Here is a 26,133-nt window from a genome sequence, read left to right on the forward strand (position 1 = left end):
AAAGGTTGGGGAGGTTTCTCTCAAGAGAAAGCAGTCAGGGGCACCTGGTGTCCCCAAGAATCCAGTCTCTTCATAAACGTACTAGAATTACGCGCAGCAAAACTTGCTCTAAAAGCCCTAGTTCCCGAGCACACGAGAAGGGTCTGCATCCAGCTATGCCTGGACAATACGACTGCGGTGTCATACATAAACAGAATGGGGGGTACCAAATCACTAACCCTATGCAAAGAAGCATTAGAGATCTGGGATTGGGCAGTCCAAAGGGACATAATTTTACTGGCAACCTACATCCCAGGAGAGCTCAACGAACTCGCAGACTCCCTATCCCGAGAAAGAATCTCCCTGGGATCTGCAGCATTGACAAACCAGGTCTTCCTAAAAATAATCCAAAAATTCGGAAACCTAGAAATAGACCTCTTCGCCAGCCCCACAAATGCCCAAGTTCCATGTTTCGTATCCAGAATATGGACAAAAGGGGTATGGAGAATGGATGCGATGTCCTTCCCTTGGACAGACCTGTCTCACCCCTATGCCTTCCCACCCCCTGCCCTCCTCTTGAAAGTCCTACAGAAAATCAGAGAGGAGCGAGTACCCAGTATTGTGGTAGTATATCCAGTATGGCCATCCAGGGTATGGTTCCCCCTGATCAGCCAATTACGCATAGGACCCAAGATTCCCCTGGGGTTATCCAAGGACTGTTTCCAGGGAACCCCAGACATTCTGGAACCACTTCCCCAGTGCATGTGGATGGCAATATTACTAGGTTGCTAACAGATCCAGCCCTAGCATCCCCCACAAAAGCCCTAATCAATGCATCCTTAAGACCCCGCACTAGAGCCAGGTATGCAGCAATAATTAAAGAATTTGACCGCTGGCGGTCCCAAGGGTCTTTTTCTAACCAATCCTCTCTACTACATTTAGCCTTAGACTTCTTATCCTCTAAATAATAATTAGGCCTAGCATCGGCCACCATAAAGTCATATGGTTCTGCCTTAGCCATCATGATCCCAAACCTAACAGATAATAAACTTTACCTACGTCTGTTAAGGGGTATCTGCCTCTCCAGGCCCATACAACCTAAGTACTCCCATACCTGGGATATCGAACCGTTCCTCTCTGCCCTAGCCTCTTGGGAGACAGAGAACAACATTACCCTGTTATCCCACAAGTTGGCATCCTTGCTAGCTTTAGCGATAGCAGCCATAGGGGCCGAATTAACCCTTATAGATACCTCAGACCCATGGTTATCACGGACTCCTACAGGGTACCATATCATTCTTAAAGGTCATACAAAATCATCTTTGTTCAATAGCCCAATAGTAGAATTCGATTTGATACATGACACTTCAGAACCTAACCTGTGCGTGGTTTCATGCTTATCATCTACTTGGCCCTCACAGCACCAATAAGGGATAATATCACACAGCTATTCATCACTTGCAGGAAACCATTTCGCCCAGCAAGATCCTCTACTATTAGAGGATGGATTGTGACATCCACGAGGGAAGCTGGGATAGACACCGACCACTTCAAAAGTCATTCCTTAAGGGGAGCTGCCGCAACAAGAGCAGCTAAAGGAATGCCCCTACACTCAATCATGCTAGTAGCAAGGTGGGCCTCGGCCCGTACCTTTGCAAAGCACTATTGGAGACCAACTGATCTACAAAAGATGGAGTTTCTCAGAGCAACCACCAGGTATGTGCTAGTCTACCCACATGCTGTTGCTAGGTGGCAAGCCTCCCGAAGAACAAAACACTAGTTTGCAGGAATCTATGACCTGCAAACTGGATTTGTTCTAAGGAATAGGATTGCCACCTAGCAACAGCTCCCACCCTACCCTCCCAATTTTTCTTTTCCTCCTTTGCTAGGTCTGTTATTTCCTCTTGAGACTCTCACTTGACGTCGATTAACCTTACCTTTCTCGTCCTTAAGGGACCCAAAGAAGCCTCAAGCAACAACCAATAAAGAACAGAAGTAATCCGGTACTCCGGACAAGATTTCCTGCCTAAGTTTGGAACAGCTGTTCCCCGTCCAGTCCAAAATCCACTGTTCAAAGTCAAACCATTTTTCCTTCAAGGAAATCATCAGTTACAGTTCAATAAAAATAGTTCTTGTTGTGAAGCATTTACGGTTTCATCCTTTTTATTTTCCCTTTCAAACTAAGGTCAAAGGTCAAACAAAGGCATAAGGTACCAGGTAAACAGGTTTACCTTCTCCCACACCATTACAATCTGGGGACTGAATTGTCACCAGCGAGCTTCCGAAAAAAATCGAAATTCGCGGCTCAGGTGAGCGCCCACGTGACCGCAGGCGTGCACCTGACACGAGCGTGCACGTGACCCGCGGGCACCCGCGCCGCGCTATTCACAGGCAGAGGAAGTGAAAATTCTTTCACTTTCCTCTGCCTCAGCGTTTTTCGGGAGGCTTGCTGCCATTGGCTGGCTGGCAACTTTCAGCCTGGAGGGCAGACGCAAGCAAGTGGCCCAGTTTTTCTACTAGCGAATGCAATGTAAAAATGGGTGTGACAACAATGGTTTCCGTAATGTGCGTGTGGTTCAAATAGCCAATTAAGTATACAATGGTAAAATTGTTATGACAAAGAGCTATAAATAAATACCATCTATTGTGTGCGTTTCCTGGGGACTGGGGTAGAGCAGCTGCGCCCGGCCCTTTGTTACGCCTTCCCCTAAAGCTCCGTCCCACAGTGTGTTTATCTGACCCAGAGAAAGCGGGGCACAATTCATCAATCACAAAACAGGCAGGGTGCATTTCATAGTTAACAAAACGGGCAGGGCGTAGTGCCCTGCTAAAAGTACCTAGTTTGAACACTAATATACATACAGACACATTAAGTCCACACACACGCAGGGGAATTCTATTCAAAGAGACGTTGAATAGCCCCGGGAGGGAGCCCCTGAAGCTATTCAATTCAACGCGATGTTTGGTCGGGCAAAGGGATTTCTTCTCGCACCCCCCTGGGAATGCGAGGAGAAATCCGACAAAACTGCCGGCCGCACGGCTTTTTGCCAGCTTAGCGGTGAATGCCGGTTCTCATGACTAAACACCCAGGTTAAGTTGTGAGAACCGGCTTTCTCCGACTTAACAGCGCCCTGAATTGATTAGCTCCAGGAGCTTTATCCCAGGGCTATTCAGCATTGCGCTTGATTGAATTCCAACAATGAATATTATAAAGAACGAAAACCCTTCTTGCATAGTTTATGCCACACTGATATAATTTGTATACAAGATTAGAGATAGATAGATAGATAGATAGATAGATAGATAGATAGATAGATAGATAGATAGGAGAGATAGATATTAGATAGATAGAAGATAGATAGATAATGAGATAGATATTAGATAGATATAAGATAGATAATGAGATAGATATAAGATAGATAGATAGATAGATAGATAGATAGATAGATAGATAGATAGATAGATAGATAGATAGATAAATAGACACATACACTGTATATAAGCTTCACCCTCCACTTACCTGGTTTCTAAAAGGGTAGACAAGACAGGAAGCACAGGATCTCCTGTACACTGGATCACTCCTCACCTCTGCCCTCTTGTCTCTCTCTTCCCTGGGTGCCATCAAACTTCGTATTTAGCTCCTCTTCACTGACAAACTCTCCGGTAAGCCCCACCCCCTTTTTACACTTTTCAGCCTCCAGGGTTCCTGGGAAAGGAAACCTGGCTCCCCATTGGTCGACAGCGGCCATTTCTTTGTAGCTTACTATGGGGGCAGCCATTTTTTATTAGCCTCTGTAACTAGTCAGCTCTATCTAGAAGTGTAGCTGGCCATCCACCCGTCGGAACTGAAGAACCATCTGCGACTGCCTTACAGTACTCCCGCTGCCAGGCGGCCGTGGAATACTAGCATTGTACCGGCCCGGGGGGGCAGATGGCACCCTGCCCCCCGGCCCAGACAGCGACTGCTTGCTGCCTAACCCACATGCTGTTGCTAGGTGGCAATCCTATTCCCTAGAACAAATCCAGTTTGCAGGTCATAGATTCCTGCAAACTAGTGTTTTCTCCACTGTGCAGACCTGTCTGCCCCCTACCGGAGTTTCTGCAGTTTTTAAGGAAAAACTTTAGGTAACAATGCTGTGATGTCTTCTGCGTTTTGCTTTTGGTACATAGCATCGATAGATGAATCAGGGCAGTTTCCGTATGATTTCCAGGAGTGATAGAGCGCGAAAATATCAGGGTGAGAGCTTCCCTCCTATGCAGATAGCTATATAATGCACTGCACTGTAATCTCTCTCTCACTATAATTATTCACTGAGAACACTTACAATACGATCAGTAATTCTTTTGTTTACATCTTATCCATTGAATCTCATGATAAATTCAGGTATTTTAAAACAAATCTTACCAATACTGTACAAGTCGCTCATGCACAGAGTGTATGCAGTGTCACCAGCATGTGTGTGGCTACAACCTAAGGAGGGTGTGATGAGGGCGGAGCAGCAGCTGAGGAACAGCCCGAGTCTGTGTAGTGTCTGCTTCCTCCTCTGGCTGACAGGAGAGTTCCGGGCGTACGACGTACGCTGGCTGGGAGAGAGTTACCCCTTGTATGATTGCTGCTAATAACACGGGGGACATCCTCCTCACCCCGGCGTGACACCCGTGTGTAGTCGCGTCTCACTCTCTGCTCTTTCAGCTTGTGTCAGTATGGAGTGTGAGTGAGCAGGGCTGGCGTGGGGGAAACAGAGGAGAAGGTGTAGTAGGAGGATGAGCGCTAGAGTTTTGTGAGGGTACCGCTCCTGGCTCACAGATAGAGCAGAGAAGCGCAGAACACCGAGAGCAACAACAGCAGCAGGGAGCACAGCCATCCGTCACACCCCGTGCCGCCCGCAGAGCATGGAAGGGAAGCAGCAGCAGGAGGAGAACGGCTTCCAGCCCAGCACAGGGGTGCACGGCAACGGCAGCCCCCAGGGAACAGCTCTGCATGGGAGTGATTTGGAAGTAATCCCTCTACACCTGGAAGAGAGCGACTGCCAGCAGGATGAGCATTCTCCCCCTGCATCTCCTTTGCCTCCGCCCATATTCCTCTATCCAGGTGCAAGGAAGCACAAGCAGCGTGTGATAAGTGCCCCCTGCAGTGCTCCTGAGGCTGGGGTGCACCTCCTGAACGAATACATCAGCACCTCTCCCTCCACCTCCTTGTCCTCTTCCTCATCCCAGCCAGGGTATCCAGACCCCCCATCACCCGGAGCAGGGGCACTTTCCCCCACATCCTCCCTGCAGCTCATGATGCTGATGATGAATTACACGGGGGCAGGCAGCGGTGGCACCAGCAGTACAGACAAAGTGCAGAAAAGTGAGTAAAAATGATGCTTCATTATCATGGTTGTGATCACAATAATGAACCACATACTCCATATACACTATTTCTATTTGTGTGTAATAAGGTATGTTTTGTCTATATGCAGCTCCATTATGCCAGTTACTGCAAATGTTGCTTTGTATTAAGGATCTGTTTTTGACATGTGGTAGTGAATAGACCTAATATTGTTTTAGCTTTCTATTGATATGTAATTTAAGTAAATAGAAAACAAGATATGGGATAACTGCTATAATGTGTATAGTACTAACAGAATGGCAAAGACTCACATGCCAGTGTGTCAGCTAATGAAGGTGGCACAGGCTTATTTGAGTATTTTAATGACAGCTAAACAACTTTGTAAAGTCAGATTATTGGTAGTACTTAATTTATTTTTGCTATATTCCATGTAATTAAATATTCTGATATATGAAACAGTTAGCAAACTATACAGAATTTACAATTTCTTCACATGAGTTAAAATCAACAATTTTGTTTATATCCTGGTAATTTCAGATAAATGGCTCTTACTGCATGTCAGAGACAGTCCAAACTCTCATCTTAATACCCTCTTAATGCAAAAGTATTGAAGAAAAGCTGATTAAACTCTCAAACTTGAGAAAAGACAGTAAAAACATTAAGGTTATTCTGTCAAGAAAGAAATCCTAGTTTGGACAAATACAACACAACTAACAGCATTAGTGCTTTTAATGTGTAATCTTATATATGTTTCTCCTTTTAACCAAGCAGGCGTAATGATTAGTTGAGTAGTAAATAATTTGTCTTTGTAACCCAGCTATGGTAAAAAAAAACCAAAAACGAATATTCACTCAGGGCAGCAGTCAAGAAAGACTGTGATACTCCTTTTACACCACGGCTAAAACCTGGGTTATTGCCGTGACCAGCAGCGTGTAGCAGCATCGGGGAAAGGGGGCGTGGCCTAATTTGGGAGGCCCCTTTAGGATAACAAAAAATGTACAAAAATCATTATTGCAGCATTGCCTGCTGGGGAAAGGGCTGCTGTAAACCCCTCAGCCCAGGGCAAAGCCAGGGGGGGCGCAATCTGTGTGATCGCTCCCCTCCACAGGCATAGGAGATGGCTGCGAGCAGTCTTCCACTGCAGCCCAGCACACAGCAGCGTGTACTGGGCTGCTGTGAGGTAAGAAGGAGGGGGGTGGCACCGGGTCCCTCCAGCAAGCCCGGGCCCGGGTAAATAGTATCCGCTCCCCTCCCTCTGCGCCCCTGGAGGTAGCCACTTTGTGGTCTCGACCAATGTTGGTGAAACACAGCTTATCATGTCAATGAGAATTAGTGACCTCACAGACTATGGGAACTTTCAATTTTGAAAGACTATAATCTAATTTATTTGATCATCCCACAAAAACCCTATCAGAACTCATGGCCCATGTTAACGGTTCATACATAACAATGATTGTTTTTGAAAATATAAGCATATAGCCTGAGTGCAATAGTAACATACAGTGAAACATATAAGGGCTGGTGCAGACAGTTTTGCAAATTTTGGGCTCGATTAAATTCAGCGTGATGGTGAATAGACCCGGGAGGGGCTCCCGAGGCTATTCAATTGAGCTCGCTGAGTCGGAGAATGCCGGTTCTCGCGACTTAACATTGGTGTTTCATCATGAGAACCGGCATTCTCCGGCTAAAGTGCTGGCCATGCGGCTGCTAGCGCCGCGTTAAGCCAGAAAACAGCATAGCAGCCGACACTCTTGTGGGATTTCTCCTCGCACCCTCGGGGTGCAAGAAAAAATCCTTTAGTCGGACTAAACAGCGCGGTGAATTGAATAGCTTTGGGGCTATTCAGCATCGCGCTGAATTGAATCGAGCCCTTTGCTTTTGTCTTTTAGCACTGTGTATGCTTTGGAGTCGAGCTTAAAGCGTATACAATTATGGGCGATGCGAAGTCGTACACAACTCAGTCGCATCTCCACTTGTGGCAAATGGGCATAACTGGGTGGTAATATGGTGTTGCCAAGTTTAGTGAGGGTGTGTCAATGGAATTGCGGACCATGCATAGTAGTATGGAAGTATAAATAACTTGTTTTCAGACAGATCTTTTGCACCAAGTAAGTGCAAGTGCTACAGATGGCTTTGAAACCAAGCATACAAATAGGCACATAGGGCCTGATTCAGACGCAATAAATGCATCTGTTGCAATTTACCGATGTTTAGTTAACTGTGGGAGCGTGTGAGAAGCTGCAGCCTAATTGAAAGGCTGCGGTTGTTTGGCGACGACGGGGAGGATCGTCTAAAATGTAAGGCACGTCGCCGGCGTTTCAAGGGCATGCCGAAGTCAGCGCCTGTGTCTTTCAAGGCAGATTCACTGACTTTGGCACCTTACTTTCAGTGGAGATTCTGACAAACCTTTGGGTTACTCAGATGTCCACATTATTATGGTTGTGATTACAATAATGAACCACATACTCCATATACACTATTTCTGTGTAATAAGGTGTGTTTTGTCTATATGTATCTCTATTATGTCAGCTACTTGTAAATGTTGCTTTGTATTAAAGATTTATATTTTACATGTGGTAGTGAACAGAATCCGCAGGCTGCTTTCTTCACTTTATCAAGACCCATAATGATTTTTTTCTTCACATCTCTTATTATTATTATTATTATTATTATTATTATTATTATTATTATTATTGTTATTTTGATGAATAATTCATGGATTTGTACTTCTGCTGTATAAAAGGACACATTTCCAACATACAAAGTGCAACTTTGTCTTAATAGCTTCTCTTGATTATGATAGATTGAACCAGTGACCATTTGGTTAATGGAAGGATATTTAACTGGCTTTTCCCATCCCAGTCCTGAGACTATTTTGGCACTCTTTGGGATTTTCTACACAGGTTTTCATCAAATCTGTGTTTGAAAATGATGTTGCTTTTGTTTTTGCTAATTTGCACTGTTTTGCATAAAACACATAAAATGTGTAGAAATAATATGGATAGAACAATAAGACATAACATTATGAAAACTAGATAACCTTCTCCATAAAATGATAGGACATCTTGGTGAGAGCTTTGCACTAAATCTCCCCCATCTCTTCAAAGCCTAATGCTTTCTGTGGTGCAGGGTGTTCTTATCTGGTAATCACCTGACAATGGTAATGGTTCAGCTGTGGATGCATTTGCTATCATGGTACCAGCTGTGGTAGCAATAATATGGTAATGCAGCAGGAGGCGTCACGCCTCTTGCATGCATTACTGATCTGAGCTGCGTCCAAGGACACAGCATTGTATAATTTGCGATTCTATCTGCCGGTTGAGTCACCATAGGGTCTAAAGCCGGGCACCGCAGTTTAGTAAAAGAGGCCAGGAAATCTGTTAGCTGACGAAGATCCTGGCCTCTCCACTTCGTCCCATCGGCGGTGACACGCTACCGTCTTGAGAAACGGAGGCCATCCAGAAACTGCAGCAGACTGGTAATCACTGACAGACTGCTGCCGGACTGCGTGCAGGATCGTTGACTTGTTCTGCACAGGACGGGTCATGCGCAAGTTCCCGAACATCAGGAATCTGTGAATTGAGGGCACATTATTTGAAAGCGTGAACTGTCATCTTTCAAATTATTGAGGGAACCAATGCAAAATGATGTGCTGCCGATTGTGTACATATAGGCCATTTATGGTAGTGCCAACATTGAAAGTTTTCCCTCACACCTCTATGGGATGGAATGGAAAACTTGCAATGCAAGTGGCTTCCCACATTGCGTCCTTGTAGCAGAATTGAATTCCCCTTTATGAGTCCTGCTAGTTTCTAAGAGCCAGGATTGCTAAGATCTTTACATAACAGCTCCTTCCCCCATTACTGCTCTGCTTAATGTTTTCTGTACTGTCTGGTGATCACATTATTTCGAATGAGAGTACCACTGGGCTTATTAAAGCCACATGCAAGGTGCGGCTATTAAATAACGAGACTGTTGCTATAATTTGTTTAATTATATTAAGTTCATTTTAACTTCGTTCCCCTTCTTTGTACTCCCCTTCTGCATCCGCACACTGCTGCTTTCTTATTTTTCATTGGTCAAAGCCATGCTCAACAGCTCTGTCATTTTCAAAACAGGTTCCCTTAAGCACAGATTTGACTCGAGGAAAAATAAGTCACACAGTGCTAGGTCTGGCGAGTATGGAGGGTGTTCTAGCACTGCAAACTGCTTCACAGAGAGAACTGTGTGGGCTGGTGCATTGTCCAGATGGAGGAAGAAACCATTTTTCCACAACTCTGGCCTTTTTCTTCTGATTCTGATTCTTTACCACAAAGTTGCTAGAACATTTTTGTAGTAATTTTGATTCACTGTTGCGCCTTCTGGTACCCAGTGTTAGAAAATAACACCCTTAATATCAAAGAAAACAATTAACATGGCTTTGAATTGGATTTGCTTTGACAAGCTTTCTTCATTCTTGGTGATGAAGGTGTTCTACAGTGTATGGTCCTAGCATTTTATCTCAGGATCATACTGGAAGATCCATGTTTCATCACAGGTAATAACTTTATCTAAAAATGTCTGTACAAATTTGCTTTAAAGTTTCTTTCTGCTCGACAGAACTATCTTAGCACAAAATTTTGTCATGTTAAAATCTTGACGCAAAACTTGTCTAACAGTTTCTTTGTCAATGTTTACTATTTCTGCTATCATTCGGATGCTGAGTTGGCAGTCAGGGCCTGATTCAGAGCCGGACGCTCTTCCAGAGCGCTCGCTCTGAATCAGTGCCCTCCTTCTCTTTTTTTAGAGCGGCCTCCTGGCCACTCGCATAGCTGTGGGTGACCACCCACAGCTATAGCGAGTGGCCAAAAAGATGGTCACGATGGTCAAGACCATCGGGCTTGCGACGAGACCCTTGTGGTAGGGTCTCGTCTGCCGCAAGCCCAGGAGTGCTTTTGGCTCTATCAGAGCCAAAACACTCCCACTGACATCACTTGTGATGTCAGTGGGGCCGGCCCCAGACGGTAGGCGTTCCCATGGGAACGCCTCCGTCTGGCCAGCCACGCCCCCGGCACGCCCACCAAAGGGGGCGTGCTGTCACTCACCATCGACAGCATGCCCCCTTTGGTGCGAGACCCATAGCGACGGCTTGCCCATCGCTATGCGGGTCATGCGCATGACGGAGCCGGCTCCATGGTGCGCATGCGCACTTGGCCAACATTGACCCGCTTGCGAGCGCGTCTGAATCAGGCCCTCAGTTCGATCAACTTTCTCAAATTTTTTCTGCATTTTAATTTTGTTTTTGATGTGCAAGGCCTTCTGGGGTCGTTCATCTTCGACATCTTCATCACCGTCACTAAATCTTTTGTGCAAACACATGTGCACGTGACATACAATCTGCCCTGTAAGCCTCGGTGAGGACACTGAAAGATTCGGTGAGTGTTTCGCTCAGTTAAATTAAAGATGTTGCTCTACTTTTGTACTAAGCATTTTTATGACGCACTGGAAAAACACTTCTTTCAACGCTGTGTGACAGCAAACTATCTGTGCGATAGGGGTAAAACCTGCAAAACCTTTTTGGGAAAGTCCAAGGGCCTGATTCAGACCCACTCGCAAGCGGCTGTCCGCTCGCAAGTGGGTCGATGGTGTGCACTGCGCATGCGCACGACGGTGGGAGCTCCGTCGTGCGCATGCACCAGACGCGACGAGCGAAGGACTTTCCTTCGCTCGTTGTGTCTGATCAAAGGGGGCGTGCTGATCAAGGGAACGCCTACCGTCTGAAGCCGGCCCACTGACATCACTAGTGATGTCAGTGGGAGTGATTTTGGCTCTGATAGAGCCAAAATCACTCCGGGCCTTGCGGTTGAGAAACTCAACCGCAGGCTCCGGCTCGCAGTGGCGATGGTCGCGATGGTCAAGACCATCGCGGCCATCAACCTGCACGCTCGTATAAGCTGTGGTGGTGACCCACAGCAATACGAGCGTCCAGGAGGACGCTCCATAATTATGGAGGACGGCCCTCATTCAGAGCGTGCGCTCTGCTCAGAGCGTCCGGCTCTGAATGAGGGCCCAAGTTCAATGTTCTCCCACTCCCTATTAAGTAGAGTCTTGTTATTTGGTAAGTCACACCTCACTCTCTCCCCCATACTTAATGCTTTTGTTGTATAGGGCTGTGGTTCCAAACCTGGGTGCCATGGGTTGATAGTCCAGGACCATATCAAATTAGTTGTGGTCTATGTGATAGGGAAAACCAATGCTGGTGGCTGCCAATCATAAGTGGACAAACAGAAGTGCAATCCTGTCCACCACCACATAACTGAACCCATGGGTGACAGGTCAGCACAATTTACATAATGTCATTTTTCCTCTTCGGGGTTCTTAGGGTCCACAAGAATTACCTTGGGGTATGTGGCTGGAGTGATCCAGGTACCAAACAGTTACAAGCTTTAGCTCCCAGGATGCACTGGGTCCTACTCCATATATACCCTGCCCCTGGCTACAGGCATTCAGTCTTTTGTTTGTTGCGCAGGAGTGCACCTTGTGAACAGCGGACTGCTTCGGCAGTCCTAAGCAAGTTTGTTTTTCTTTTTTATCCTATGAGTAAGCAGCTCAGGGTGTCCGGATGGACGCCTGCGCTACTGCTCCGTAGACCCCTGCCGGCGCCTCAACACCAGTGGGGGAACTGGTGATTTCGGCGGGCGCCAGCATAGTCATAGCGCTGGATCCAGAACTGCAGCCAGAAACATCGAGGACGCAGGGAAGGTAGTTCCCCGCTGGCCGCCGACGATGGGGAACCATGTGGCAGTCTGTACCTCCGGCGGTGGGAGACCTGCCGGAGGCTGCTGTTGTCAGGAACCAGGTAAACTGCTTCCCCCACTAGACCACCGGAACATAAGATTTCCTGGCAGCCGGGGATGATAATGGCGGTGGCCATGTATAAGTCAGTGAGCCCAGTGGATCCATACAGCCTGGGGGAGGTACGTTCTCCCTAGCTGCCCCTCCTCCAACCCAGATGCTGGTCCCCGTCTGGGTTGCTACCTGCCTCCCTGTTATATGAGACAGCCAGAGACCACTCTCAAGTGGCTGCAGATCTCAGGAAGCTTGGTTAGTCTCCCTGTATACCTCTCCTTGGATGGCCAGGTTATTCAGAGCTCGATATCCTACTTAAGGCCCCCATACATCAGAGATTGATTGCAGCAATCGTGCAATTTGCAATCGATTTGTGTTTAAAAATCTTTCCCTTTTTCAATGGATTGTGGCAATTTGCAATCGATTGTGTATAAAAGTCTTTCCCTTTTTCAATCGATTGCAAATTGCGTGATTGCCGCAATCAATCTCTGATGTATGGGGGCCTTTAGCCTTGTGTGCTGTTTGTAGTTGATTATGAGCTTATTATCTTATATATATATATATATATATATATATATATATTAAAAAAAAAAAAATATATATATATATATATATTTTTTTTTTTTATGTATGTGTGTATATATTTATTTTTTTGCATTGTATGTGACTTGTGTAAATCTACTGTGTGTTATACTGCCTTTTTTATTCCTGAACAACTGTCAGTTATAACTATCAGGGCCGGATTAAGGGGGGGGCGACAGGGGCGATCGTCCCTGGGCCCCCACACCTGAAGGGCCCCCACACCCAGGCTTGGACTGGGCTGCCGGGGTATTCCCCGGTGGGCCCCACCGACTGTAAGCCCCGCCCCCTACCGCGAGAGGGCGTGGCCTATTGCGCTGCCGGTGTCTGCAAGGTAATCCCTTTTACACAACAAGGATGCAAGGCAGGGGGCCTCCAACAACTGATAATATATATATATATTTTTTTTTTTTTGAAGCCCTTGTACTCACACTGCAGCACTCGGATGGAGGGAGCGGAGCCTTCAGTTTCAGGGGGAGGGACCACTGTGCACTTCAGCCTCTCTGACTATCCCTGTTGGCTGCAGTGCTTGCTTAGACAAGCTGTCATAGGAAGGTGGGGGCGGGCTCTGAAAGAGTGACCAGCGCGGGAGATTTCTAAATTGTGAGAGCAGGAGCAGCAGCTGCAGCATCAGCACTGCAGAGAGAAGGAGCAGCCTGGAAGAGCCCATTATCAGCCAGGGAATGGAGAGCTTTGTGCCAGCCAGGGTGAGTGCAGGAGTGTATACTGTATCTGCGGCTGATCCAATCTCCCCCCCCCCCCCCCCCTCTGCAACCCAGAGTCTGTGCCACGGGGAACAGTGCAGGACATTACTGGGTGAGCTGTACTAGTAGTTACCCTGGCTGACTCTCTCTCTTGTCTTCAACTCTCTCTCTCGTCACTACCCCTCTATATCTTGTCCGTCTCTCTCTCTCTCTCTCTCTCTCGTCCCTCCTGTCTATTTGTATTATTTATTTATTTTTTTACTGTTTTCTTTTTAATGTTATTTTATGCATTAGCAGTGGTGGCCCATTTATTGCAAAGTGAATGGTAGGGGGCCAGAGAGCTGCCTCCCATTGGTTAAAATTATACCCAGTCCCCTTTTATTGTGGAAAGTAAATTTACTCTCATGAGGTTACCTGGGGCGGGATGCACCCAGTGCTGGCTCCAGGCACACTCCAAGCGTGCGGCTGCACATGTGTCCAGGTGTAAAAGATCCCCGCCCACCCGCAGCTTTAATTATTAATCTCAGTGGGAGGCCGCAGTGAAGGAAGGGGAGGAGGGAGAGCACAGGACGGCGCTGGGTGCCGAGACACACCTAGCGCCTGCACTGGATGCACCATTTGGAAGAAATGCGGTAAAGCCCCAAAAATGCAGGTTTGACCACATTTCTCATGTGCACCAAGCCCTGAAGTGCACTTGGTTGCTGTGGGTAACACCATCTTCCTGATGGTGTTACCCATAGAAGCCAATGGGCTTCTTTCCACAGAGTTCTGTCAGAGGGATCCGATTGGATCTCTCCCAGCACCCCCCTACGTCATGCGCAGAAGGATGCCAGAGGGATTTCCTGGGTCATAGACCCAGAAGCCACTCTGCCGCAAAAGGCCGCTCTTACCGACAGAATGGTCCTTTGCGAGGATCGTCATGCATACTGGCGTTACCAATGCCAGCATGCATGCGATGACCGGCGGAATGCATCGCATCGCGAGTGCGTTGCGTCATGCATTCCGCCCCTGGGCAGTTATTCGTCTTTCCTTCTGGTGGCTGGCCTCACCTTTCCAGCTTTGTGCTGTCTCCCTTCTGGGGGCCCCTACCATTGCATTCCCCTGTGGGCCCTTCATGCCCCAGTCCGCCACTGCCCACATCCATCGGGGTTAAAGTGAACTAGAGGAGACGGAACCAGTTCCGCCTCCTCCGGCCAACCCCGGCGCCGCAGGGAGGCACCATTTGCCAGAAGTCCGCTGATTACAATTGTAATCAGCGGGCGCCCGGCTCCCTCCCCGCAGCGGCAGCCGGAGACTGGGGCTCACTTGTGAGCTCCGGGCTCCGGCTCACGCAGTGCACTATGGGAGAGACGTCACGATGACGTCTCTCCCATGGTGCAGAGGAGCAGCCGGGCGGCATGGACGTGGACTTCAGCGGCAGCGGGGCTTAAGATAAGTAATAGCTCTTTTTTTATTTTGTAGTGCAAGCGGCTTTTTGTACTGGGGGCATTACTTGGGGAGGGGGGCATTACACCTGGGGGCATTACTCGGTGGGGAGGGGGGGGCATTACACCAGGGGGCATTAATATTTGGGGCACCAATTCTGGGGGAATTACTATTGGGGCTCTACTACTTGAAGGCAGGCCATTACTACTGGGGCACTACTACAGAGGGAGCATTACTATTAGGGGCACTAATACAGGGGCATTACTACAGGGGGTATAACTACTGGAGCCACTACCACAGGAGGCACAACTACAGGGGTATTACTATTGGGCACACATAGTGGGCATGACTACTGGTGGACATTACTATTGGGGGAACAACTACAGTGGTATTACTACTGGGGGTATTTATACAGGGGGCATGACTACTTGGGGCATGACTACAGGGGGCACTATTAATGGGAGAATTGCATAAAGGGCACCACTACTGTGGGCACTGACACTACTGAGATCCCCACTGTGCATACCCCAAGTTCGTCACATTTAATACGGGCTCCCACATGTTTGTTGCCCAGGTGCCCCCACAGACCTTAACCCGGCCCTGATAACTATCACTGCTGTTTCTCCTCATAAGCCCTCTGCTACAGGTGTGTGGGTTATTTTGGGTGTGAAACACTGTCACATTGTATTATATTACTTTGCATAACATTAGGGATATTGTTATGTCCAAAGAAAACGAGAAGGAGGAGGTGAAAGCACCTGTCCTGGTTTCATGTGTGGCCTGTCAGGCGGGTTGTCCCCTCAGGATTTCATACAGAATAGATTATGTGGTCACTGTTACAAGGAGTCACCACATTGGTCCAACCTACCAGCTCCTGGGCAGGAACCCCGTTGGGCTTCTTTTCCCCAGATCATGGCCCTGTATGCCTCTCCTTTGGTGGCCAGGTTATACAGAGCTCAATATCCTACTAAGTGGTTTGTGCTTTTTGTAGTTGATTAAGAGCTTATTGCAAATATATTGCTTAAATGCATTAAGTTTTGCTGTGTTACACTGCCTTTATTTTGCTGAAAAAAACTGTCAGTTATAACTGTACTTCACATTTACTAGATATTTGTGAAGGTGGCCACATTACCTTTATATGACTGATGCTGGGCATACACTATACAATTATCTGTCCATTCTGGCTGGTTGGAATGAAAACCTGGTAATGTATGGGAGCGAATGACAGTCGATCATATGGTCTTAAACACTGGAAAACTTACAAACAACAATTGTTCAAATTGTTTAAATTTGTGTGTTTTTAAATAATTTGTCTTAACAACCATTTTTGTCTGTGTTCCAGTGTTTGTGAGCAAATGTTCGAGTGTCATTGGCTCCCATACATTACCAGGTTTTCATTCCAACCATCCAGATTGGACAGATATCTGACAGATAATTGTAGAGTCTATGCCCAGCATAAGGGATGTGCTCCAATTAACCCCCAGCTGCAGGTGTGTAGGGGTTAAATTCTACTCCACATAGACTTGTGAAGGCTAGGCTTCCCATCCCCCTCTCTCCTAATTAATTAGGGACATTCAGCTGCAGTTGAGTGCTGGCTGAGGGGAGATTTGGTCTCTCTGAGTATACCTTTTTCCTAGGAAGGTATATAGCACTGGAATCCTACCAACTCTTGTTGCTTGTGATTTAGTGCCTATATGTATGCATTGCACTTATATTCTACCAATATGACTGTGATTTAGTGCCTATTTGCAAATATGTTTATATGCAGGTAGATCCTACCAAACTGATGTGTTTAAGTAGTTGATTTTAATGCCCTTTTGCAAAGATTTTATGTGACTGTTCAAAAAGTTTTTACTTTTTGTTTCTTCCTAATCCCCAAACTGCCGGTGTAAGGGGTTAGAGAGTGCTTCACATTTATTTTTTTCTGTTTAGGGGGTTACTTGTTAACCCTACACTTGTAGGTTACTTGCAAATATTTCCCAGGACTAGGGAATTGGGACACTGTTGTCCCTGGGCTGGTTTCACGTAAACCCTGTGCAGTAGGCCTCTCAGGTTTTCATACAGGATAGATTGTGTGTTGATTGTTATACACGACAACATTCCACCTTGCCAGCACCTGTTCAGGGGTCACCTTGAATGCTCGACCGCTTATCAGCCCCCACACTGCCTCCTACTTGGGTTTCCCACAGTGATTACAGCCTGCTATGTTTCCTTCTCTCATACATACCTCCTGGATGGAGGGTTATGTCCACTCAGTTCAGAATCTGGCTTTTAGTATCTACCTATCTGCAGATGTTACAGGCGAATAAGGCATCAGCCGTTTGAGCATATAAATGGACTGCACCATCCCAGTCCACCCTGCTTTCAGAGTCTGATATAAATATAATCTGAGGATACACAAGTTTCTCCCTCTGGTCTTCTCTCCGAGAGGAGGAGTGTCATTCCTCTGTGGATGTTCCTCTCTAGTATGGGCGGTTGATTCAATTCTCATTATAGAAAATTAACTACCGACTCCAAAAAACCTAATAAGTCTGGTGTTCAGACACCAGAAGGTGATTTAGGATGGATTACCTCAATCTGTACAGCTCAGTGAGATTGTGGGGGAAGCATGGAACATTCCAGATAAACTGTTCCAGATTCCTGTTTACCCTCTCCCACAGGGAGAGTGCGTTAGGTGGGAAATCCCCCTCCTTACTGGAGATTTTTATGTGACACCTACCTAAAGGGTTACTTACCAGAAGGTTGTTTACACAACTCCCCCATCAGATTCTATCTAGGCCCTTGCTCTCTAGTAGACCATTCAGGCTTCTAAATTCAGGGGTGATAATCACGGTTCCTTTGGTTAACAAGGAAGGATATTACTCAGATTGGTGTTTGATTCAGAAGCTAGAGGAGTCTCATCGCTCTATTCTGAATTGGAAATCTCTTAACAGGTTTGTCCAAGTGCCCAAGTTCCGTATGTACACCCTACGGTCAATTATGCTGGCAATGGAACCTGGGATTTCATGGCGCTGGGCATACAGAATGCATATCTGCATGTACCTATTGCCAGGGGTTCTGAGTTTTGCTGTTCATCTGCAACATTACCCTTTGGTCAGACCACAAGCCCCTCGTGGGTTTAACAAGAAAATGGCAGTCATAGCTACTCTTCTCAGAAGGAGTCAGGATACTGCCATACTTGTCGACCACCGGATATTGGCGCAGCCTCTAGAGATTTAACAACGTCATCTCCAGCTGACCATTGTCTGCCTACAGGAGCACGGCTGGATAGTCAATTGGAAAAGGTATTTTCTTCCTCCATTACACCAGATGGTACATCTGGGAGTGCTACTAGGATTCCCTGGTACAAAAGATCTTTCTACCGGGGGACAAGACAAGGGCTATGTTACAACTGCGGCTGCGCAAATTGCTCCAAAATCAACGGGTGTCAGTTCACTCAGCAATGCAGGTCCTGGGGTCCATTGTATCCACCTTCGAACTTGGTGGTATATGTCCATTTCCATTCCAGGCCCCTGCAGCGATGGAACCAGGTTTCCCTCCGCTGATTTTGGGGACATTCTAGCAGTGAAGTGGGACTTCAAGCTAGCGTATCTCTTTCCTCCGATCTCCCTCCTCCCAAGGGCTATCAGAAAATTCAAGCAGGAGGGCGGCACAGTAATACTGATAGCCCCAGCTTGGTCCAGACATCCATTTGTTCACCGACCAACCGTCAGAGTCTCTCCATGGCCTCTTCCTCTAAGACTGGACCTGTTAACACAGGGCCCCTGCCTGCATCCGGACCTTACGCGTCTGTCTTTGACAACGTGGCTCTTGAATCTTCCATCTTAAGAGCCAAGGATTTTATTAATTCTGTAATTCAGACGATGCTTAGGGCATGGAAACCTTCCTCTGCCTGCATCTATTACAGGTTTTGGCACTCGTATTTTCAATGGTGTAAGCATAGAAAATATGACCCTGAAGTTTTTAAGGTCTCCTGGGTGCTTGCTTTTCTCCAGGCTGGGTTAGACAGGGGTCTCCGCCTGGCCACCCTGAGAGTTCAGGTATCTGCACTCTCGGTTTGGTTTCAGCGAAGGATCGCTCCGCTGCCTGATGTTAGGACATTTTTTCAGGGTGTTCTGAGACTTCAGCCTCTCTTTGTCCCTCCAGTAGCTCCGTGGGATTTGTCTTTGGTTCTCAGGGCTCTAAAGGCTCCCCCTTTCGAACCACTGAAATCGTAGACCTTAAGTGGTTGACAGTGAAGACAGTTTTTCTTCTTGCTATCTCCTCTGCCCGCAGGGTCTCTATTGGGGCATAAAAACTGATGAGACATCCTAAAGTTGTGTTTGGTGATTATAGCATAAGGACCAGCATATATAGCAGTTATATCTAAAGAAAACAATGTAATTTCCCCATAGTCCGTGTTTGCCTGCAGTATGTTTTGTTCATGTGTGGGTTGTCCAGGACCTTCATGTGCAGGAAGATGGTTTATGGCACTGATTTAATTTGTGTAATGAATTAGGCTAGTGATTGGAGTGACTTTTATTTGCTGCTTTATCCGCTTTCCAGTTTTATAGGCCATATGAGTATGTTTGGGACCAAGGATAAGAGTTGATGCATGCCAGAGGAAATGCATAACTGATAAGTGGCACAAAATGGTTTTGGGGTTTTGCATTTCTGCTTTCAGCATTGTTATGTGCTGTAAAGATTCAAAACAAAAAAAATATCTTAATTAAACAGACCTATACCAACTTAATCAAAAGTTAGGAGTCAGCAATTATATAACAGATAAAATTTCAAGCTGCACAAAATATGTTGGGGTGGATGTCTGTATTTTTTCTTACATGAATACAAGTCTAAAGCTGGGTACACACGTAAAGATTTTCTGTCCAACCATCCAACTAGTTAATTGGTTGGAATGAAAATCTGGTAAGGTATGAAAGCAAATGACAATCAGCAATTTGGTCCCAAATGCCGGAAAATGAACAAATACTGTTGTTTGAACAAATTGTTTAGGTCAAACATTTAACAAACTTGTCTGACGACCATTTTCATCTGTTTTCTGGCATTTAGGAGCTAATTGCTGATCTGTTACTCCCATTCCTTACCAGATTTTCATTCCAACCAATAAACTAGTTGGCTGGTTGGACAGAAAATCTTTTGTACCCAGCTTAAGACTATTATGTATTGTCGTACCTACTGTATGTATTCTATATCCAGCAGCCCTTTAGCTAGAGAGATTTAAAAAACAAAAAATGGAAAAATAAATAAATAATTGCTTCTGCTCTGTTTTCTCATAAATATTTTCTTGATACCAAGGGCCAAATGTAATAACTGGCGATTTGAGGGCGTCAGCGCGATTTCTATTACATTTGGCCCTAAGTGTTTCCTCTTACAGGCACTCTGCGGAGCGCTGCTAAATGGTTTTACTGAGAATGGGAATGCCAATGTTCGTTTGAGCAAGTATAGTGGTTATTGAAATTTTGATTAATTTAAAGTCTGGTCCTCCCAAATTATGGAAATAATACCCTTATCCGGAAAAGTCCCAAGCTTTGGATATACAGTAAATCATTAGGCCTAAAAACATTTTATTTATACATCCATTTGAACAGCATATCAACCTCTCATCATTCCTCCTATCCTTCTGTCCCACCAGCCAAGAATTTGTCATCACTGCTGGAAATGTTTGGAAGTATGTCTAGTACTGCTACAGGTGTGTTCTCTTGTGAGGGAAGGAGGATAGGTTGGGTATGGTCGACAGTTATCATGTTGACTTTCATCATGTCTGAATGGATGATATGTCGATATGATGAACTGTTTACCATTTGAACCATGCGGCATTATGTTGTCGACATTGTGGGGTCCATATTATGATTGATGACAGGGTTGGGTGCCAAACGGCAGATGCAAATATACCCTGATGAGGATGACGGTCGCCAGCACTGGTAGCTGACTGTGAATTTGCCTTTGTAGAAAATGGGTGTTTTCATCTTTGGTAGTACATGTATTGTATTATTTTATATTTTTATTTTAGCAAATATTTATAAATATACACTCTTGTGCCAGTAAACATTAACATGTAGGTCCTCCTTTCGATCAGATTACAGCAGTAACATGATGGAGCATGGACTCTGAAGTAGTGTGTAGATAGTGTACACCATACCTCCTGAATTATAATCCACAGATCCCTAATATTTGCTGGAATTGGAACACTGCCATTGATGGCACGTTGAACTGCGTCGCACATGAGTTCTATTAAGTTCAAATCTGGCAAACAAGGGGGCAAACTCATGATGCCAAACTTGGAGGGCTGTTCCTCCAGCCATAATCTGACCTGGGCAGTTCTGCATTGTCTTCTGAGAAAGCCCTCTCCCTTCTGAGTGAATGCATGACATGAACGGTTGCAAATGATCCGCAATGATGATTACGTAGCGTCCACCGGTCAGGGATGATTGCAGATGTATCGGGGGTCCAAATGAGTGCTACCTGAAAACACCCAACAACATAACATTAAATTATTCTATATTGGTGTGTGTATATACTGTATGTCTACAATAAGTCTACAGGTGTTACACACACATCAACATACAACGAGAGAAACTGCGCTGGTAGCACTAAATATATCAAAAGATGTTAAAAATGTAAACTATTTTTATTGTCAAAATATTAAACATATCACAACATCTATAAAAACCATATGAGTATATCGCTTTAGCATCAAAGAATAGTATATGCAAGAATAATATTTGTCTTACGGTATTAACATAGTTCTGGAATATATATCCTCTATGTTTCAATGTATCAACCTCTAGTGATAGCAAGATAAAACAAATCTAACATTTTGACAATAGAATTTGTTTACATTTGTAACATCTATTGCTATATTTCGTGCTATCAGCTCATCTACCCTTGTTGTATGTTGATCTGTGTGTAACACCTGTGGGCCTATTGTATACATATATACACACCAAAATACAATAATTTAATGTTTTATGTTTGTGGGGGGCTGCAAATCTCCCCTTTTTTAAAACTAGTGGCAGGGGCATTTGTCATTGGGCTACATAGTGCTAAGCACTGGCTTCTATTTATTTACTAAAACAGTTGGAACCTTAATGAAAAAGATCAAGCTACATGTTTCCGGTCATCTTGCATCCAGTGATGGTGTTCACGAGCCCCTGGCGATGCACAGAGCCTTGCACAGGGTCCCATTGCTGACCCACTCGGGTCAGCAATGGGACCCGAGTGGGCCATCCGCTCCTGTGCCCCATAGAAGAAGAAAGGGAACATTGCACTGTTGCAATGCTGATGTTACTTGTTGCCCCAGTATTAAAGTTTGCTGTTATCTTTCAGTTGGATGTTACAATACGTACCAGACGACTCTAACCACAATCTTTTCCCTGATGTTGTGTAGTCGTTATACCTTTGAAATTGTAGCACATGAAAATTTAAATTTCATGTTTATTTCTGAGATCACCCATCTCTCAGAGACCTACTATCAAACGTCGATCATAGGTGCTAATTCAGAGATGTGCGCTAACCCGATGTTTAGCACACATCTCCATTTGTGTCATTCTGCAAGTGCATGTGCACTACGGGTCATGCATGATCGCATGCGGAATGGCAGCAGATTGTCAGTGATTGACAGCCTCCTGCTGTTTCTGGGGGGGGGGGGGTCGACGACGACCTCAGTTTCCCCTACAAGATGCGTGTTGGGGGAGGGGGCGGGGAGAAAAGGACAGGTTCTCTGTCGGCTGATGCTACTTTCTCTTTTCTTTTTTTTTTTACACAAGCATGTTTAACTCAACAAGGGCCCATTATTGTGAAATAAAAATATCTATATATATATTTTTTTTTTTTAAATGCAACCTCTGTCAACAGATTTAAATAAAATGGCACCTCCGATGGGCAGATTAACATAAACAATACAATACATACCACAATCGACATAACAGATCCCAATTATCATCATAAATTCAAATAATACTCAACAAAATTGGCTATAACTGTGACTGAATGTTGTATTTTCCTCATATGGGACCAGTTATTACAGGAGGTTAGACAGTGTGCCAACATGGCATAAATTAGTGCTCTGCTGCGACACAAGCAAATGACTGTAAGGAGCACTATTGCCAGTGTAATTGTGGAAGTGGAAGTGAATACCAGTTTGAAAACCTGTCCCCTGTTTTGCATACTGTTGGATATAAAATTAAAGTTGGATTATCTTGTACATGCTACTTAAACTTTATTATTATAATATATATATTTTTTTTTTAACTAGTTGCAGGAAAAATGAACTTTAGTAACTAAAGTACCTGTTGTAGTAATGCGTTGTAGGATTTGGATCTGATATACTTCTCTGTGCAGTACATTTGGCAGGGGAAGGGCGGTGTGGTGTGGATAGCTACATTGCCATTTGTACCGCTGCTTTAAACTATTTAATGGGTATAGGATTTTTGCCCTTTTGTGACTAGTCCAATTTGCTTGTTTTGTAGGGAATAACATCTTTTTAACTGTGTAGTATAACTAATGCTGGGCATACACTGTCCAATTATCGTCCTGATCAGCCAATAATTGAACATCTGTCAGTGTATGCACTGCCGTGGCCGACTGCCTATCAGTTTACCCTGTTGTTTCACAGGTGAGGAACGGGGAAATGTTTCCTCACCAGGGGAGTAATACAGATAGATTCAGACTGGGCCGCTGGGGGGAAGGGGTCTGGAGGACCCCGGTGGGCCTCACTGCTTCATGGCCACACAATCTATTGTGGGAGGGCAGAGCCTACTTTGATGGCATCATTCTAAATAGCAGGTAACAGTGCAGCTGCTTGCCAGGCAGTCATCAAATGTTTTGACTTGCCCAATGCGGCGGCTGCAGTAGGCGTGCGGTTTAATGTGACCTAGCAGCTACTGGGGTACTGAACTTCTGGGTAAATTCCATGAGACGTTGCAAAGGTGTCAGTGGAGCATGTACTGTGCTCTGATTGGAGGAGCCCAACACATGCTTCTCTGACACATGGAGATCAGCAGCAGCACAGCCTCATGGGAGTATCATTGTGAGGCTGTGCTTGCTCTGCCGTCTGACTGAAGCTGTGAGTATATACAGGGAGGGACTGGGAGCTCATCTCTTCTCTGCTACCTACAGGTCAGGTAAGTCTTTTGTGGGAGGCTGGGTGATGAGTAATGTATTTTTTTTTCCTGTGGGGACCAATGTGTGTGTTTTAATGGCTGGCCACACCCCCTAGTGGACCTCTGTAATTGCATTCCCCTGGTGGGCCCTTCATTTCCTAGTCTGATGCTGAATCGTGGCCATATGCTGTGAAATTGTGTATGGCATGATATCTGATGGGTTTCAGCTTGTCAGATGAAATGTCTGTTTATTTACTAAGTTTACAACCTGACACTTCGTATTCTTGCCCGATATTTAAAAGGGCACTGCTTTTACTAACCATGTCTTGATAGTAAAAGCACTGTCCTTTTAAATTTCAGGCATGAACACGAAAAAAAAGTGTTGGTGTTACAACCCGACAGATAGTGAATAAAACCCCTTTTATCTCAGTGTAGGCCCAGCTTAAGTAAAATTATTATTTTTTACGATATCGTAATCTTACCGTCGTTCCCCATCCCCTGCAATGCCTACACTGAGCGAATAGTCGTTCAGTGTAGGCACCCTCCATCATCCCCGAACATGGCCAATCTGTTGTTCTCTGCAGATTGACCGGCATGTTCGGGCGATGATTGATGTCAGAAACGACAGGCGGGAGTGCGCATCGTTGGTCATTTATGACATTATAGTGCACGATTTGTGCACGATTAATGAGCGATTGGACGATTACGATGTCGTAATTGTGCAATCGCTCATTAATATCGCCTAGTGGATGTACCCCATAACAGTTCACTAAAAGATCACTATACAATTAATACGCATGAAGGTTTACATGAGGTCTAATAACTCGTGATCGATCCATATCCTAATCACGACATACCTAAAAATGTAAACTGCTAGTTCTGCTTAATATTAAGATACAAATTGTGTTTACATTGTATAAGGTTTGAAGGGATTATGGGGCTGGAGGTAAAAGTATACTTTTTAGGGGTGTTTTTAGTTTCATTCTAGATCACAATTGCATAGGTTGCTGCAATCCACAGATTTTATTGCTCTAACATTCAGCATGTCAAAACAACCATGTTATATTAGTCTGTCTATCAAAACTAATGCTGGATGCACACTTGAGTGACCCAGCGGCCGACAGGCCGTCTCGCCGACTGAGCAGCCGATTTGGTAAGCTATACACACCAATTGGCCACTCGATATGTATGGCCAGACATCACAACTGGATGGGCATTTACATTTGCCTGACCCGTTGTGATGTCCGTGTCGGCGGTTCCTGCGGCCAGTGTACAGGCGGGCAGTGGGTCATTGGACTATTCTAAAGTAGCATTCTATTAGCCCTGGCCTGATTCCTAGTCTGGAGAAAGCACTCATCTAACCTAAGACAGAGTTTGCCAAACTACGTGCTGACAGGTGCAGAAGTCTCTGAGAGCTACAGAAATCACTTGATTGCAGCTATTTCCTTGAATGTCCATGCCATGTTCATTTATTTTATTTAAAATATTATGTTGAATCAAAGAATCAAAAAATCAAATGCAGCCTGATTTGCATTAAATATTGAAGAAACTGTGATGGGTGCCAATTACTTTTGTCACTTTCAATTTATTTTAGAGAATAATACGGATGGGGATGTGAAAAACAAAACGTATCCATGCAGCTGCTGCTGTGTAGCCGAAATGAAAAAGCACTTATAGCAGTGTCTCTGAAGTCACTATACAGAAATGTGTATATAAAGTTCTAAAGCACCGTTACAAGTTACTACGTTCTCATTCATTGTATCATTAAGGTGGACAATACAGTTTAGAATTTACCATTCTAAATTGCATTCTGAGATGGGTGTCAGCGGGAGGGCAGGTGACAGCTGTGAGCTGTGTGGGTGACTGTTTATTGGCATATGTGGTTACACACACCCATAAGATGATAAGTCAGCGATGCAATATAAAAACAAAGCAGACCCATTAAAACTGTTGTGTGCCATTCCCAGAGCTCCACCAAGGGCAAGGAGCAGGTAAATGAACACTTAATGAGTAACAGGCATTGCGGTTTTGAAGCTGCAACGTACCCTTCATGTAAAAATAACAGCTCTTATTAAAAAGATGATTGCCAGAGAATGGGAAAGAAATCCTTGTACAAGACCAATAGAATATAGAAACTTGGGCATAGGACTTCAGTGTTTTGCCTCTAGGATAATGTGAGCAG

At 45.2% G+C, this 26,133-nt stretch overlaps 1 protein-coding gene across 4 annotated transcripts in view; it reads left to right on the forward strand.

Moving 5' to 3' along the window:
- Positions 1-4,509: 4,509 nt before the first annotated feature.
- The window catches only part of RUFY3 (RUN and FYVE domain containing 3), a 109,964-nt gene continuing 88,340 nt past the window's right edge, over positions 4,510-26,133 (forward strand). Inside the window, exon 1 of one of the 4 annotated variants that reach the window (XM_088448346.1) lies at positions 4,510-5,332. In XM_088448346.1, the coding sequence (XP_088304472.1) occupies positions 4,873-5,332 (460 nt within the window). In that variant the 5' untranslated portion in view covers positions 4,510-4,872. The remainder of the gene's footprint in view (positions 5,333-26,133) is intronic. The other 3 variants (XM_088448338.1, XM_088448341.1, XM_088448342.1) reach the window with 3 other exon arrangements.

This window comes from Taudactylus pleione, unplaced genomic scaffold, assembly GCF_031769625.1.
Source record: "Taudactylus pleione unplaced genomic scaffold, aTauple2 ptg000454l, whole genome shotgun sequence".
Classification (NCBI taxonomy): domain Eukaryota; kingdom Metazoa; phylum Chordata; class Amphibia; order Anura; family Myobatrachidae; genus Taudactylus; species Taudactylus pleione.